This window comes from Mirounga angustirostris, unplaced genomic scaffold (genome assembly GCF_029215605.1).
Source record: "Mirounga angustirostris isolate CCGP_5_RB_7025 unplaced genomic scaffold, mMirAng1.0.hap1 SCAF_1, whole genome shotgun sequence".
NCBI classification, from domain to species: Eukaryota; Metazoa; Chordata; class Mammalia; order Carnivora; family Phocidae; genus Mirounga; species Mirounga angustirostris.
Genome location: NW_026991709.1, coordinates 160,297,524 through 160,312,618, shown reverse-complemented (window position 1 = coordinate 160,312,618; position 15,095 = coordinate 160,297,524). Strand labels below are relative to the sequence as shown.

General features: G+C 55.2%; 1 protein-coding gene across 3 annotated transcripts in view; it reads left to right on the top strand.

Moving 5' to 3' along the window:
• The window catches only part of NUP210 (nucleoporin 210), a 103,308-nt gene that overhangs the window by 78,006 nt on the left and 10,207 nt on the right, over positions 1 to 15,095 (top strand). For all 3 annotated transcript variants that reach the window (XM_054504556.2, XM_064591500.1, XM_064591502.1), the window contains exons 26-33: positions 1,533 to 1,613; positions 2,639 to 2,770; positions 3,869 to 4,027; positions 6,838 to 6,929; positions 8,766 to 8,940; positions 10,328 to 10,503; positions 12,410 to 12,630; positions 13,735 to 13,871. In XM_054504556.2, coding sequence (XP_054360531.2) covers positions 1,533 to 1,613; positions 2,639 to 2,770; positions 3,869 to 4,027; positions 6,838 to 6,929; positions 8,766 to 8,940; positions 10,328 to 10,503; positions 12,410 to 12,630; positions 13,735 to 13,871 — 1,173 coding nt within the window. The remainder of the gene's footprint in view (positions 1 to 1,532; positions 1,614 to 2,638; positions 2,771 to 3,868; positions 4,028 to 6,837; positions 6,930 to 8,765; positions 8,941 to 10,327; positions 10,504 to 12,409; positions 12,631 to 13,734; positions 13,872 to 15,095) is intronic.

The window sequence follows — 15,095 nt, the reverse complement described above, 5'->3', positions numbered from 1 at the left end:
GCTGACTTTGATCCGACATTGAGTTCATTGATTTACTCCCTTTAGCAGAGTTGTAGTGTCTCTGCTTAAACCACCAAGTCTTTTTGAATCATGGAGGTAGATGCCCTGATTCTGCCTATCGATTTTATAAAGACGGCAAGAAAGCGTTGAGAATGTGAAATCTGTCCTGTGGCATATAGCAGGATTCAGATAGATGTCCTGGAGAATAACATGAAGGACCAAGGAGGCCTTGCTTTTTTTTTTTTTCTTCTAAAGAAAGGACTGTGGCTTCAGGAACTAGTTTATTTTCCTCCTCCTGGGGGCCCAGGTAGCTGAAATGGCAGCTGGCTGCAACTTCGGCCAGAGGGGCAGACAGCCATGCATTTCCCTCCCGGCCACTTCTCTTCCTGGTCTGACCTTGCCAGGCCACCTCTCTCTGTGTGTCTCCCATCTGGCAGGGTGGGAGAGGAGCTGGGGGAAGGTCCTGGTGCCCCTTGGCAGATGGAGAGGCTGTGCCACTGGTCCTAGCCGAAAGCCATCTTCTTGAGCCCAGGCAGGGGGGTGCTCAGCTTGAGGCCCATGTGTCCACAGAGTGTATGGGGTTCTGCTCCGAAGCTCCCAGTTCCATCTGTCCAAACCAGGTCACCGATTCAGCACCCATGGCCGGGGTATGGGCCGGGACTGGCAGAAGGAGACCAGGCAGTTAAAAGGGCAAAGGGAAGGAAGGGAATGGATGTTTATTGAGTACCTACTAAATGCCAGACATTAGCCCAGATCGCAAGACACAGGAGGCGGGCTCAGTATGAGCCAATGCAAATAAGGCTTAAGGGTTTTAGTAGCCTGGGTTCAGCAAGAGCCAATAGCACTATAAAAAAGCCTAATAAAGTTAATCTTTGTTTTTAAGATTTTTTTTATTCATTTGAGAGGGAGAGAGAGAGAGCATGGGCAGGGGAGAGAGGCAGAGGGAGAAGCAGACTCCCTGCTGAGTTGGCAGCCTGACATGGGGCTCCATCCAGGACCCTGGGATCGTGACCTGAGCCAAAGGCAGATGCCCCTAAAGTTAATCCTTAACCAGATTAATTAGAGTATAGACTTCAGAATGAAAGGATATACAGTCTACTCTAACTAGATTCTGTGTACTGCATTTGTCACAGTACCCTGTTCACTTACAGAGAAACATGCTAGATCTGGGGTTGGGAGAATCTGAAATCCTCTCCTGTGAGGGCCACCCCAAAGAGCAGTCCCCAGTCCCTGCCCCCAAGGCTCTGGACTGCTGACCTGGAGCAGCTGATCAAATAGGCCTCTAGGCTCAGAGGACCAGGCTGGGACCCCCAAGGAAACGGGAAAAACAGTGGCCAGTTCTCTGTGGGGTGAGTCACCCACGGGGCCAGGCTGCCTTGGGAAGAGGAGCATGGTGCTGGGCATCTTGTGAGTGCCTCCTGGCCGCAGGACTCTAAGCTGGCTTCAGCAAGATCCTCCTTCCCTGGAGGGGTCCTGTTGCGAGCCCCTAGTCCCTACCGCAGCCAGCCTGAACCGCAAAGCCCTTTCCCTAGGACCTCGTGGAGGTGGAGGTGCTGCTTCTGCAGGCCGTGAGGATCCGCGCCCCCATCACTCGCATGAGGACGGGGACCCAGGTGAGGCGGGAAGCTCTCCGGCCCCTCCCATCCACACTGGCTGCCTGAGCAGCTTCTCTGCAGATCTTGGGCTCTGAGTCCTTGGTTTGGGATGAGGTTGGCAGGGCCATGGCTAGGTCACTGTTCCCTCTCCTGCTCAACAGCTGCTGGTCCATGGGTTCAGCTCCAGCTTTAGGAGCCTTCCCTGTGTTTCCTGCTTTGGGCCCCTCTGTTTTCTCTGGCACAATTACTGAGCAACACCTGTGCCCCCCCCCCCCCCCCCCCGGCCGGGTCCACCAGCTTCCCACACCTAGAATAGCACCTGGCACATCACAGGAGCTCACGTTTATATGGCGGGTACTCTGCTCCGTGCTTTCGGTGCAGCAGTTCCTTCAGTGTTCATTAACCCTTGAGGTTGCTTCCCGTGTCATCCCTCTGTTATAGATGAGGATGTGAACACATGTGGAAAGCTTACGGCCTTGGCCCAAGGTCACATGGCTAGTAAGTGATGGAACTGTAAATTGACCCAGGCAGCCTGGCACAGAGTCTTTTCTTGGCTTTTGGCAGTGTCCCTCCACGTGTTTCCCCTGGCGGGCACTCAGGAACCTCAAATCCCACCTGTGCCCATTCCCCCATGAGCAGGGACCCTCGGCTGGGTTGAGAAAGAAGAACAGAAGCAGGGACCAACCGCAGGGCAGGATGAGCTGTGCCACTTGGGAGGCTGCAGGCACCCTGGAGCTCTGGTCGGGGGGTCACATCACAAAGAGGGGGTCGGTCAGCTAAGGTGAGACACCGTCCACAGCCCAAGGACTGTGTGCAGAGGGGCCGGTTCTGTCTTTTATTTGATCACTGGCTGTTCTGCCTGCCCTCCCCACACCTGTGCTGGGCCCATCTCTGGTGAGGGAAGGATGGGGCGCAGCTCCCATGGCATGAAGGAGACAGGAAAGGACCCAGGCAGTGGGGAGGTCAGGCAGTGCCCCAGGGCTTTGGGGGGCACTCTCGGCAGGGGGACTCCAGTGGTCACGGGCCTGGATTCTCTCCTGCAGATGCCTGTTTATATCACCGGGATCACCAACAACCAGAACCCTTTCTCCTTTGGCAATGCTGTGCCAGGCCTGACCTTCCACTGGTCTGTCACCAAGCGGGACATCCTGGACATCCGAGGGCGACACCATGAGGTAACTGCCCACCCTGGGCCCCCTTTCTGCCCCCCCATGTGCGCCAGTGTCCGGCGCAGGGAGGGTTCTCCCCATATTTCTGCATGTGGGGTCTGCACCCTCACTCCCAGGCCAGTCCTGGCCCCATTCTTTCTCTCAAGGCTCAGCGGGACACCTCGCAAATGCTGCCACCACACCATCCTCCCTGGTGTCCTTCCTCCACTCCCAGTCCTCTCCTGTCCAGGAATCTGGGCTCCTAGCTCTCCCTCCTTGCAGAGCTTTCCACTCTAAGCATGTACTTGCTAAGCGCTACAGACGGGCTTTGTAGGTAACTGACTTCAGAAGGCAGCAAAAATGACAGCCTTGTGGGGAGGTCACAGAAGTTCCAGAAGATCATAGGGTCTTGGTCAGGGTACCTAGTCTGTAACTTCTGACCTTCTCTCTCAGGTGATGCCTGGCAGCCCTGGGGCTTTTTCCAGATTTACCCCTGAGGGCAAACTCCCCTCCCCTTAGCCCTTCTGAGAGGGACCCTGGCCTTTCCTCAGACCTCAGAGCTGGAAGAGAAGCTACTGACCCCCTCTTCGTGTTGACTGGAGCCCATCTGTGGGAAGGGACTTGGTGTATGTCACCCAGTGAGCCAGTGGGGAAATGGGACAGGGTGCCAGCCCTGGTGACTCCAGTCTGCCACCCCTGGTGGGCCGTAGTCATGCGGGACCCAAGTGGGGGGTGGTTTGGGGATGTTTCTTCTTGCCTTATCTGTGCACAGCAGGGAGGGGGTGATTGGGGAGGGTGGTATCCCCGGGACCAGGTACTTCCCCAGACTGTTCCTTAAGCACAGACATGTCATGTGCTGGGCTTTTCAGGCAAACACTGCCAAGCCTAGCATCCCTCTTGGTTCATCGCCCACTCCACACACTAAAGGCTCTGAGAAGGCCTGCCCAGTTGGGTTGACCCAGCATGACCCACTTGCACCTGTGAACCTCTCCATGCTGCGTGGGTGCTGGGGTTAGCGGGCCCCAGCCAGAGCGGGGAGGCAGCAGGCTTTGAGGACAGGCAGGCAGCTGTCAGGGGTAGAGGGCCCCAAACCTTCCCTGAGAACGTGTTTGGTGTCTGTTCCAGGCTTCACTACGGCTTCCGTCACAGTACAACTTTGCCATGAACGTGCACGGCCGAGTGAAAGGCCGGACCGGGCTGAGGGTGGTGGTCAAGGCTCTGGACCCCACCGCCGGGCAGCTGCATGGCCTCACCAAAGAACTCACCGATGAGATCCAAATCCAGGTAAAGAGCAAGGGGGGCAGAAGCCACCGTTAGAGGGAAAGCAAGTGCTCCCCCCCACCCCAGGGTCATTCAGGCCCACATCAGCCCTGCTACCGCCCGTGCACCTGATGACTTCTTGGCCTGCAGGGATCAGGAGTATATAAGGTGCTGTGGGAGCCCAGAGTTGGGGCTGCCCGGGGCCCTCAGGATGGGGGCGGGTGGCCGGCAGGCCAGGTGGAAGGAATGGTGTGTACAAAGTCCTGGCGGTCTGAAATAGCTCAGTGTGATCCCCAAATAGCAGATAATTCTGCACTTAGAGTCTGAGGCACCTTCATAGTAGGAAGAAGCTGGAAAGTCATGAAGCATTCATTGAACTGTGTTTATTTCACAAATACTCAGCACTTAACGGAGGCAGGCTTGCCTTTCACCACTTCCCAGTGTTGTTTCACCTGGGAGGTGTTCCCATGAAGCCAGCAGGGCGCTGCTGCCTGATGATGAGTCTGCGGCCCGAGGGGGTAGGGGTCAAAGTGCCCCTCCAGGTCACGGTGAGTGGGTGGTGGGCCCAGAAAGGCCTGGAGGGCTGTGCTGTGTGGACGGCCTGGCAGACAGTGTGATCTATTGATTCACAGACGGAAACCGAGCCTCAGAGAGGGAGGGGGGCTGCTCAGAACCCCCAGGGGTACACCACTGAGTCAGGACCTAGAGCCCAGCGGTTCTTCTCCCACCTGGGGCTCAGCACCCATGTTTCTCTCTCCAGCCTGCCCTCCTACCTCCCGTGTCCTTCGGGGCCCCTCTCTAAAACTAGGGAAGGGACAAGTTGCTTCTGAAGAGCATTTTTAGCTTCACAGGGCCCTGTTCTACTCATCTGGGACTCAGTAACCTCTGGGTCCCCCTAAATTGCAAAGAAAAACTGAAAGTCGCCCTTAAATATCATGAGAAAGAAACAGATTCAAGCCTCCTCTTCAAGATGAAATAAGCCATTTCTAAACTAGACACTTACCTCGTCAGGGGTAAAGATTTTCAAAGAAAGGAACACCCATTTAGCAACCCCCTCACCTCTGTCTGCATGCATGCATGCACACGCAGACACACAAACATACACAGACTCACAGACACATACACACATGCACATGTACGCACACTGATACAACGCATATATACACGCACATACACACATACTTGGATAAATACAGTTATACAGACCCAAATACAAATATACATTCTTCCCAGTTAAAAATAAAATGAAATCATGTCTGGCACCTCTCATGAGATTAAAGACGGGGCTTTGTAGCTTTCAAATTCTGTGACCTCACTTGAGTCACTTAACATCTTTGTGCCTCGGTTTCCCTAGCTGACAGCAGCTGGAGGTTTGAGTACATCCGAAACTTCGAGACGCTGGATCTAGCCCACAGATGTATTTGCTTTGGTTCATGCAGTGCTCTGAAACAATTTTTATTTGTTGCCAACATTTAAAAATAGGAAGATGTTGTCTAAAAACCCAGTAGGCAGCTTGTCCTGAAGATGGGGCGTCTTGCCACGTGGCAGAATCAGCAGGCGATGAGAAGCAGCCTCCCCGCAATGGAGCCGGCCCCACACCTCCCCGTGATTGTCCCCCAGGTGGTGAGGCCACGGGTCCGTCGCTGTTGACCCTGGTGCTCGCACTGTTGCTTTCCTGACACTTGAGTTAACAGGAAAGTTAGATCGCTCTTACACCCTCCCCTCCCTCTAAAGAGGGGCAAAAAAGCACATGCATTTAAGAAAAACAGGAGGAAACCTATTTGTGGGTGTGTTTCCTGTGCTGTGTGTGTGTGTCCAAGTCAGAACCAGCGAGGCTGCTCCACCCTGGGCACCCCCTGCCTGGTGGAAGGACCCCCTGAAACCAGAACCCCATCTCGCTCCCAGAGATCATTTATCATTCACCATTTAGGAAGTGCCGCTCACGTTGCCACACAAATCCCACAGCATTTTGAGACAGACATGGCAAGGATTATGGTTTTAGACCCATTTTACAGATGAGGAAATCTAGGCTTATTTATATGATCAGAACCCAGCAGTGCTGGGAGGGAAGGGGTTTCCTTGGAAAACCAGGCCCTTCGCATCCAGCCCGTCTGATAAGATCAGAAGCCAGAGGGGGAGCTCAAAGCTGGGTTCAGCATCCAGGCCCGGATGCCAAAGGAGGTCCTCCCAAGGCCCCCTAGAGAAAGGGACTTGGAAGGGCGGTGGGCAATTAGGGTGCTTGTCGGGAGGGGTCTGGAGTTCCCGTAAGAGCTGCGACCCTGGGCTGGGGAGCTGTGGAAGGCCTCGGAGCTCCTGAGAAGTGAGGATCAGATTCGATCTGATTCGCTCCAATACTACCAGGTTTCTCATGGGCCAGCCTGGTCCAATGACACGCCCCGCCCCGCCCTGTGCAGCTCCTGGGAGAGCATGGCGAGAGGGAGGAAGATCAGGGCCAAGGGGCGGATGGGACTTACTCCGAGATGGGCACAGTGAGGAGCAGCTGAGCCAGACCCTGAGCCCTGTAATTTTGTACACTGCCTTCTGTGCCCATAAAGATCTCCCCACCACGGGAACTTGGGGGGCGGCCCGTGCTCCCTTGTTCCATGAAGCAGCCGCCGTCGGGCTGCGCAAACATGAGCCTGCCGCTTGTTCTCATCACACCTCTGGCCTCTCTTAAAAGTCCACCCTTCACATCCCATCCCCTGACGCCTGGCAGGTGCCCACAACAGCGTTCCTCCTTTCTGGGCCCCATTGGTCTCACTGCCAGGAGGGGAGCAGGGGCCTGGGCGGGACTCCAGCACATCCCAGAGAGCAAACCTTGCCCTCCATTCCAGGTATTCGAGAAGCTGCTGCTGCTGAACCCTGAAATAGAAGCAGAACAAATACTAATGTCACCCAACTCATTTATAAAGCTTCAGACAAACAGGTACGTGACTCAGCGCTTGTTTGCAGCAGGGCTGAGAAGCTGCGCTCCACATCCGACGACTCATTTGTCAAAGTTGTCAGGAGCCGCGGACGCTTCAAGAGAACTGCGTCTCTCTCGGTGTGAGTGGGTGCGGCTTCTGCATTCCCCTTTCTCTTCCCCATGGATTTCTCCTGCTGTTCCACATCACTGGTCCCCGGGGGTCCATCTTTCCTTCCCTGTCACCTAGAAAGCTTTTAATGCCTACTGCTCAAGTCCGCGACTCCAAAGGGAAAAAAGTACCACCTTGGAAGAGTTAAATTTTCAGATGCCCCTTTGTCTTCAAGACTTGCTGTTCGGGGGGTATCATTCCTGAACCAGCAGCATGGGCATCATCTGGGAGCATGGTAAAATGCAAATTCTGGGCCACAACCCAGACCTGCACTCAGCCAGATCCCCACTCGGTGGGGACGTACATCAGTGTCTGCAAGTATAATTCCTGCCTTGCATTCACGTGGGGTGCCTTTGGTAGCAATGACTTGCATGTGAACTGTGGTTTGCAAAGTGGGGGGGCTCTGAGGACCCCAGGGGTACTTGCATGTTGCATGAAACACATACATGTGGTGTTCGTTCAGCCACAGTGTCTAAATGCCAGGCTGTGTGCTAGGCTCCTGGAACAGAGTTGGATGACATTCTGGTGGGGAAGAGAGGAGTACAGCATAAAGGCAACAATCAAACAAGGTATAATGGTTAAGCCATAGCCCAAAGAAGGGCCTTCTGTGTGATGATTTAGGGGAGTCATGTCAGATAGAGATGGTTGAGCTGGGTTTTTTTTTTTAAGATTTGATTTATTTATTTGAGAGCAAGAGAGCTCGATCATAAGCAGGGGGTAGGGGTAGAGGGAGAAACAGGCACCCCGCTGAGCAGGATGCAGGGCTTGATCCCAGGACCCCAGGACTGTGACCTGAACCGAAGGTAGACACTTAACCGACTGAGACCCCCAGGCGCCCCTTGAGCTGGGTCAGTTCATCCTGAAGGATGAACAGGACTTCTGCAGGTTCCAGGGAAGGGGTAGTTGATGGGGGAGAAAGTTGAAGCAGAGGCAATAATACTTATTTAACGTTGTCTGAGGAGGGTCTGGAGGGCTGCGTGCAAAGAGCAAGGTAAAGGGGCTAGCCCTGGGGGCTGAACACATTTCCTTCCTGTTGTTTCTTTATTATATAATAAATGTGAGAGTATAAAATACTGTAGAATTTGTCTTCTACCCAGTGCAGATCATCAGTAGCTTTACGAACCATTTTCTGAGCAAGTAGCCCATTTTCATCCCATTCCCTGCCCTTGGAAATAGGACAGGGCAGGACCATTGCTTCCCTTTTTACAGTTGGGGAAACTGAGGCCGAGAGAGGAGACACGAGGTGCTTCAAGGCATGCAGCTGTCTGCGGGGCGTTGGGACTGTGGTCAGGATCTGCCCAACTTCGGGCCCCATCCTCTTTCCGCTGTGCCAGGCTGCCTTCTGTCAGTAAATGGGAAACCGTTTGCCCCAGAAAAGATCTTTTACAGCAAAAGTCCCATGCAAGGGATGAGAGCAGCTTAGCCCTCAGTCTTTTCTCGCAGAAGCAGTGCTCTCCTTGGAACCATCAGTTTTCCACATTAGGTTTCCCATGGGTGGCTGAGGAGGCTGCAGTCAGGCTGCCCACCTGGGTCCTAATGAATAGCAGAGCCAGGATCAGGTTTTTCCTTCTTCCAGGAGCCCTTGGGAAACCCAGATGGCTGCATCTCAGGGCAGGGATGCTGGTCCCCTCACCAAGACCTGCTCCCACAGCCACGCTCTGAAAAACTGGTCTGTTTGTTTTCCCAAGGGATGGCGCAGCATCTCTGAGCTACCGCGTCCTGGATGGGCCAGAGAAGGTTCCCGTGGTGCATGTGGACGAGAAAGGCTTCGTGACATCAGGGTCCATGATCGGGACATCCACAATTGAAGTGACTGCCCAAGAGCCTTTCGGGGCCAACCAAACCATCATCTTTGCTGTAAAGGTAGGCTCGTGTTCTCCTCCTTTTGGAGTAATGAAAGCAAGGGCGTTGAGGTAAAAACGTTCCCCTCACAGTTGTAAAATGGATCTATTCACCTTCCAGCTGAGAAATTGTATGGAAGAATTTATTGAAGAATAACTTGGGGGCAAAGGTCCTGGAGGAAAAGCTATAGCATCTTCTGAATGTCAGAGCTGAAATTCCGTAGAGGTTATTGATTGCAATGGCCTCATTTCACAGAGTGGGAAACTGAGGCCCAGCGAAACCTGTGATTTGCTGGGGCTGGCACCCCCGTGTCCTGACAGGACAGATGGTACCTGGAGCATGGTCGGTGCCCACGAGCAGTGACTGCGTGTGCTAGACACCCAGCGCAGAAATCATTGCATTACGTACGTGGTGACTAACCCATTTTACAGGCAAGGAAACAGACTCCTAGTGGAAGTGAGTCACTCTCGGTGGCTGCGAGGCAGGGTCGGGCCCTAACCCACGTGGGCCTGACTCAGGTTTGTGTGCCCTGGCCTCAGCACAATGCTTACCATGCCCCCCCGCCATTCCGTGCTCCTTTGTGCTAGGGACTTTCTCCTTGGGCGTCCTTGGGTCAGGTCCCCCAGATTTCCCACCTGTACCTCCTCCTAGCCACATCCTGAATCCTGAGTGACAGACGAGATGCGTGACTTCAAGTTTGCGATCCTGCTGGGGTCACAGACCTACTTCCTTAATTAATGCCTTTTTGCTTCAAGGTGGGAACCCTCCACCCTACTCTTTGAGTAAGTAGAAGTGACTCACTGCTCACCCTACTTCAGCAAATATGTATTGAGCACCAGCTGTATACCTGTCACTGCACCCACTGATCTTTATCCCAGAAATTAGGTCTTTTGAGGGGGCGAAAGTTCTGGCCAGGATAGATTTTACTCGGAGTTAAGGGACCAAGGCCTCCATCTCTGGAGCTCGGGTTCCCTCCTCCCCATCCTGCTTTCCCTGGAGCATCTGCAGGCTCCCAGCAGCTCCCAGTTAATGCCTCCTCTGCAGTCCAAATGGGCATTGTTTCCACTTAAAACACCCGGAGAGCCAGGTTTCCCAGAGAAACCAAACATTCAAAGCCCAGGGGATATTTTTGCAAATGTGAATAATGATCTAATTTTTCAAAGCCATGGGTTTTGACTCTTGTAGGTTGGGTTTTTTTTCGTAAGCCCGGCCTGCTGTGTGGGGAGGCAGGAGTCTCATCACTAGGCTGGGACACTCAGGAGACCAAGGCCTTTTCTCTTTCGTGACCCCCGAGTCGATCCAGCTCCCGGTCCTTCCTGAGGGAGGTGACCTGCCTGGGGGCAGATGTCTCGTCCTGGGGAAGCTGGTTCCCAGGGTGGTCACCACCACACCTGCTCACTATCCTCAGGTGTCTCCAGTTTCTTACCTGAGGATCTCCATGAGCCCCGCCCTGCACACCCAGAACAAGGAGGCTCTGGCAGCCCTGCCTTTGGGAACGACTGTGACCTTCACGGTCCACTTCCATGACAACTCCGGAGACATCTTCCATGCTCACAACTCGGTCCTCAGCTTTGCAACCAACAGGTAGGCTGTGGGTGACCCTCATTTCCCACTGGAAGGCGTTCCTCAGTTGTACCTGGATGGCAACTGGACAGCCTAGTGCCACTGAAAGGAGACTTTGTTACCTGCAGTCGCCAAGAGGAGGGGACGTGCCACACTTCTAGGGCCACAGGGGGAAGCCCTGGGCTCGGCCAGGAGGCAGGAGTGAGGAGAAAGCGGGGCCCAGAGCGTTTATTATCATGTGGCAGGAAGCTATCGGTAATGTGCCCTGTTGGCCAGGAGGCGAGACACAGTGTCGGGGTTGGTTCTTGAAGGGCTTGTGGTAAGACTTGTGTGTGCCTGGGAAAGCCCCCCGCAGGGGAGACGCACACGTTCCAGCGCCCCGGTGCCGGTGAGGAACAATCACTCCCCCTCCTGTGTCTCACTGATGCCTCACTATAGCCTATTTGTCAAGGCTCAGAGAGGTCAAGCCACTTGCCCAGGGTCACACAGCCAGGAAGTGGGTTTGAATACCAGGTCACATCTGGTTCCACGTGCAATTCATTTTGGCTCTTTGGAAATACAGCTGCAGCCACAGGCCTCATGTGAGGCGAGAGGGTGCTCTCCAGAGCAGGAAGAGAGCCGTGGCCTCAGTCTGGGCCTGCTGAAACCTCTGACTGGGTCTGCTGGAACAGTGAGTCTCAAAGCGTGGTCCCCAGACCAGCAGCGCCAGCAGCACCTGGGAGCCCTTAGAAATGCAAGTGCACAGGACCCAACACTCTGTCTTTTAAGGAGGCTTCCAGGCAATTCTAAAGCTTGAGAACTACTGCCCCAGGGGCCTGCAGACCAGCTAAAAGCAGAAGAGAGAGGCATCAGGCACAGGAGGAAGGAGGGTCTTGGGCAGGGGTGCTAGGGAGCATGGGGGGCAGAAGATTGTATCCAGGTGTGGGTGTCCGTTGTAAGTTGGCCTCCCCACAGGCCTGCGACAGACTTGTCCCCTGTTGCTCACATACCTGGGGCCAGGCATGGGGGACGTAGCATGGTAGAAGGACCAGGGTTTGGGGTTAGGTCCAGTTCAAGCCCCAGCTCTGCCCTTTGTGGGCCCTTCCTAGGCAAGGCAGCTCACCTCTCCAGGCCTCCGTCTCCACACCTGTTGTGTGGGGAACCTGCCTCGTCCTCAGGGCCATCAACTGAGGCCATAGTCGCAAAGGCCTCTGGCAAACCGTGGAGCTCCGTGCACGTGGTATGGGCCGTGCATCTGTCTGAGACCTAGGCTACCCTGGAGGAAGTGGAGGCGGGTCCTCCCAACCCCTCAGCTACCCCACAGAAGTCCCGCTGGCCTTTTTGTGGTGGGAGCACCTCTCCTGGAGACCAGTCAGGGCTCAGGGGTCAGAAGGCACGGTGGAGGAAAGGGAGGAAGCCAGAGACCCTGCCCCTCAGGCCAGCCAGTCCAGGCCTGGTGTTGACCAAGCACTAACCACGTGCCGGCCACTGGTCTCACTGCTTTATAGCCACCGGCCTGGTTTCACACTTACGTCAAGCCTGGGACGCGGGTACATTCTCATCCCCATTTTACAGAGGAGGCAGGGGGCAGAGGTCGTGCCTCCCGAGAGTGTCCCAGTTCACTGTTGGGAAGGGATTGGCAAGCGCTTTGTAGGCAAGCGTTTGCCCTCCGGCCTCAGCCTTCCCCTCTGGAACGTGGGGGATGTGCGCCGGGCCACCCAGCTGTGGGCCATGGGCTCCTCCCAGGGAAGAGGAGAGGAGGTCAGGTTCATGTGGCCTGTGGTGGCCCCAGATCTGCAGCAGCTGCTTGGGAAACTTGAGCCAGGGGACGTCTGGGGCCACGGTCAGCAAGAAGCTTCACCGGGCAGGGGACTCAGTGTGTTTCTCCCTCTGAAGTCGTGCGCGCCTTCCCTGAGACTGAGAGCCTGCCTCCCCCTCCTGTGCCTAGAGATGAGTTTGTGCAAATTGGGAAGGGCACCACCAACAACACATGTGTCGTGCGCACCGTCAGCGTCGGCCTGACGCTGCTCAGCGTGTGGGACTCGGAGCACGTGGGCCTCTCCGACTTCGTCCCGCTGCCCGTCCAGCAGGCCATCTCCCCGGAGCTGTCCGGAGCGGTGGTGGTGGGGGACGTCCTCTGTCTGGCCACAGTCCTGGTCGGCCTGGAAGGTAAGAGAGGTGGATACTGGCCGGGGAACCCTTCTGAATCCAGGCAGTCACGAAGATGGGAGCGGGCTCCTGTTGTAAGGGTAAGACAAGCCGAGCTCATCGGAGGTTCAAGAGCAGGCGTCAGAACCCGTGTCCACAGCCCGACACGTGTCCCATCTGGCCCTTTACCGAGCAAGCCTGCCAGCCCTGTGCTCACATAGCACTATTTGGTAGAAGTTTCTGCCACTGCGGAGATACCCTGTATCTACCGTCTAACGCGGGGGGCACTCACAATCCAACCCTGGAAATGTGGCTAATGCGACGAGGAGCTACTTGTTTCATTTGAATGCATTTCGTGGCTAGTGGTTACAGAGTAGGACAGAGTACCTCCGAAAGGAAATGTAAGCAAAGAAGAGCTACTGGGCCCGTTCCACGATTTCCAGATTTCAGCCGCTCCCACACCACTTGTATATCCATGACCTACGTTACTTGTTTTGTTTCAGGTTTTCCAAGTGACTCCTTATTTTTTTAATCTAATTAAATTCATTTTGAAAGGAAGTTAACCGCTGCCCTTAAAGAAAAACAAATCTAATGTGCCAGAAATAGAATGTGGTTGTTATTTTGTGGTATATATTCTATAATGTGATTGGCTTTTAACTAAGAAGTACTGTCCAGCACTGGCTCTTGAGCCTGACACCAGCTTTGTTTGACACAGTTGGGGGTGGGCAGGGGCGGTCCTGTGGGGAGGGCCTGCTCCCAGGTCATCCCAGGACAAGGGAATGATCAGGAGATTGCAAGCAGGGAGGCAGTGGAGAGAAAGGAGGGCCAGAGGTTCACTCTGGGCAGGGTGGCAGCTGTGCAGCGAGCAGGTGACCTAGACCTGCAGGTGGCCCCAGGTGGCCACGGCCAGGAGCCGGTGGGGGGCGGGGGAGGGCCAAGCCAGGGTGCCGAGGCCAGTGGGATGGCTTCTACCCTGAGGGTGACGAGTGAGCCCCCAGGGCAGCAGTGTAGAGCATGGGGCTGGGCGGGGCCCCCAGGAGGCTGGCACGGTCACCCAGGGCACAGGGTTTGGCCGCAGTTTCGGATGTGGGAACGGTGAGTGACAGCCAGGGCTTCCTCTCCCAGGCCTCTCTGGAACCTGGAGCTCCTCGGCCAGCAGCGTCCTCCACATCGAGCCCAGGACAGGCGTGGCTGTGGCCCAAGAGGCGGGATCTGTGACGGTTTACTACGAGGTTGCTGGGTACCTGAGGACCTACAAGGAGGTGGGGCTTCGGGGCATACGTGGCTGACCCACTCGGGGTGAAACCCTTAGCTTTCTATACTGAACACCTCCCTTTTCTCGAGAAAAGAAGCGGTAGCAGCTTGCCAGCGGTCAGGATCCAGAGTCAGGAGTCTGGGTTCCGCTGCCTACTGCCTCTGGGATTGGAACAAGCTCCCTTTTCTGCACAGGCCCCCGCCTCCCCACATTCAAAATGGTGCCATGACAGGGGCTGATGTCCTGGGGTGGCTGCCCCCCCCGCCCCCCGGCTCCCATGCACTCTGGTGGAAGGGCCGGAGCGTCCCCCGGGGGCGTCTCCCCAGGAATCTCGGCGTGGGCAGGCCAGCACGGTGATGTGGCGTCACCAGCAAAGTTAAGCCTCCCTGGCAAGTCACCTCTTGACGCTTTCTGGAGGCGAACAAAACCGTTCTCTCTTCTATTTATCTCCAGCTGAGAATGAATCAATGAGCAACGTCTGGCTGTGTTCCAAATGTGCCTCATTTTAGAGCCAGCGTGCACGTGATCGAATCCAGCAGTTTAAGCTAATAGCTCACATATTTAGTGCTGGGGCTGTGCAGTGGGTGAGCCGGTCCCAGAGAGGGGCACCTTGTGACTGATGAAGCTGTGCCCTCCCGGGAGGAGCCGCCAAGAGTGGGCAGGGGCTGGGGCGGTGGGGAGCTGGATGAGAGAGCATGGCATAGCCCTGGTGGCCGGAACCTAGGCAGTGGGGGGGAATGGAGGCTGGCATTGCAATCGTGATCCACCCTGGGTTCCAGGTAGTTCTGTGGGGTGGTTAAGCATGTGAGCTCTGGGGCCAGGCTGCCTGGGTTCCCATCCCAGCTGGGCCGCTGAGAGGCTGTGTGGCTTCGGGTAAGTTATTTCCCCTCTCTGTGCCTTGGTTTTCCTGTCTGTAAAATGGACAGAAGAGTGTTGTTAAGGATTAAAGGCGCTCACATATGTGAAACATTTAGAATGGTACTCAGCAAATGTTCAGTAGGTATTAGCTGCAACTGTTACTATTCCAGAGCAAAGAGGTGGAAGCTTATGCCAAACCCAGGAGGGATTCATCAAGGATTTTTTTTTTTTTTTTTTTTTACAGTAGAGAGTGATCTAGATCAGAGGTAAGGTTTAGAACGGGTCCCAGTGCCTGGCAGTCTAAGAGCCCAGGAGAGGGGGAGGAGCTGCAGGGTAGCCAGCCAGGGGGCTGAGGATGGGCCTTCAGCTGGCA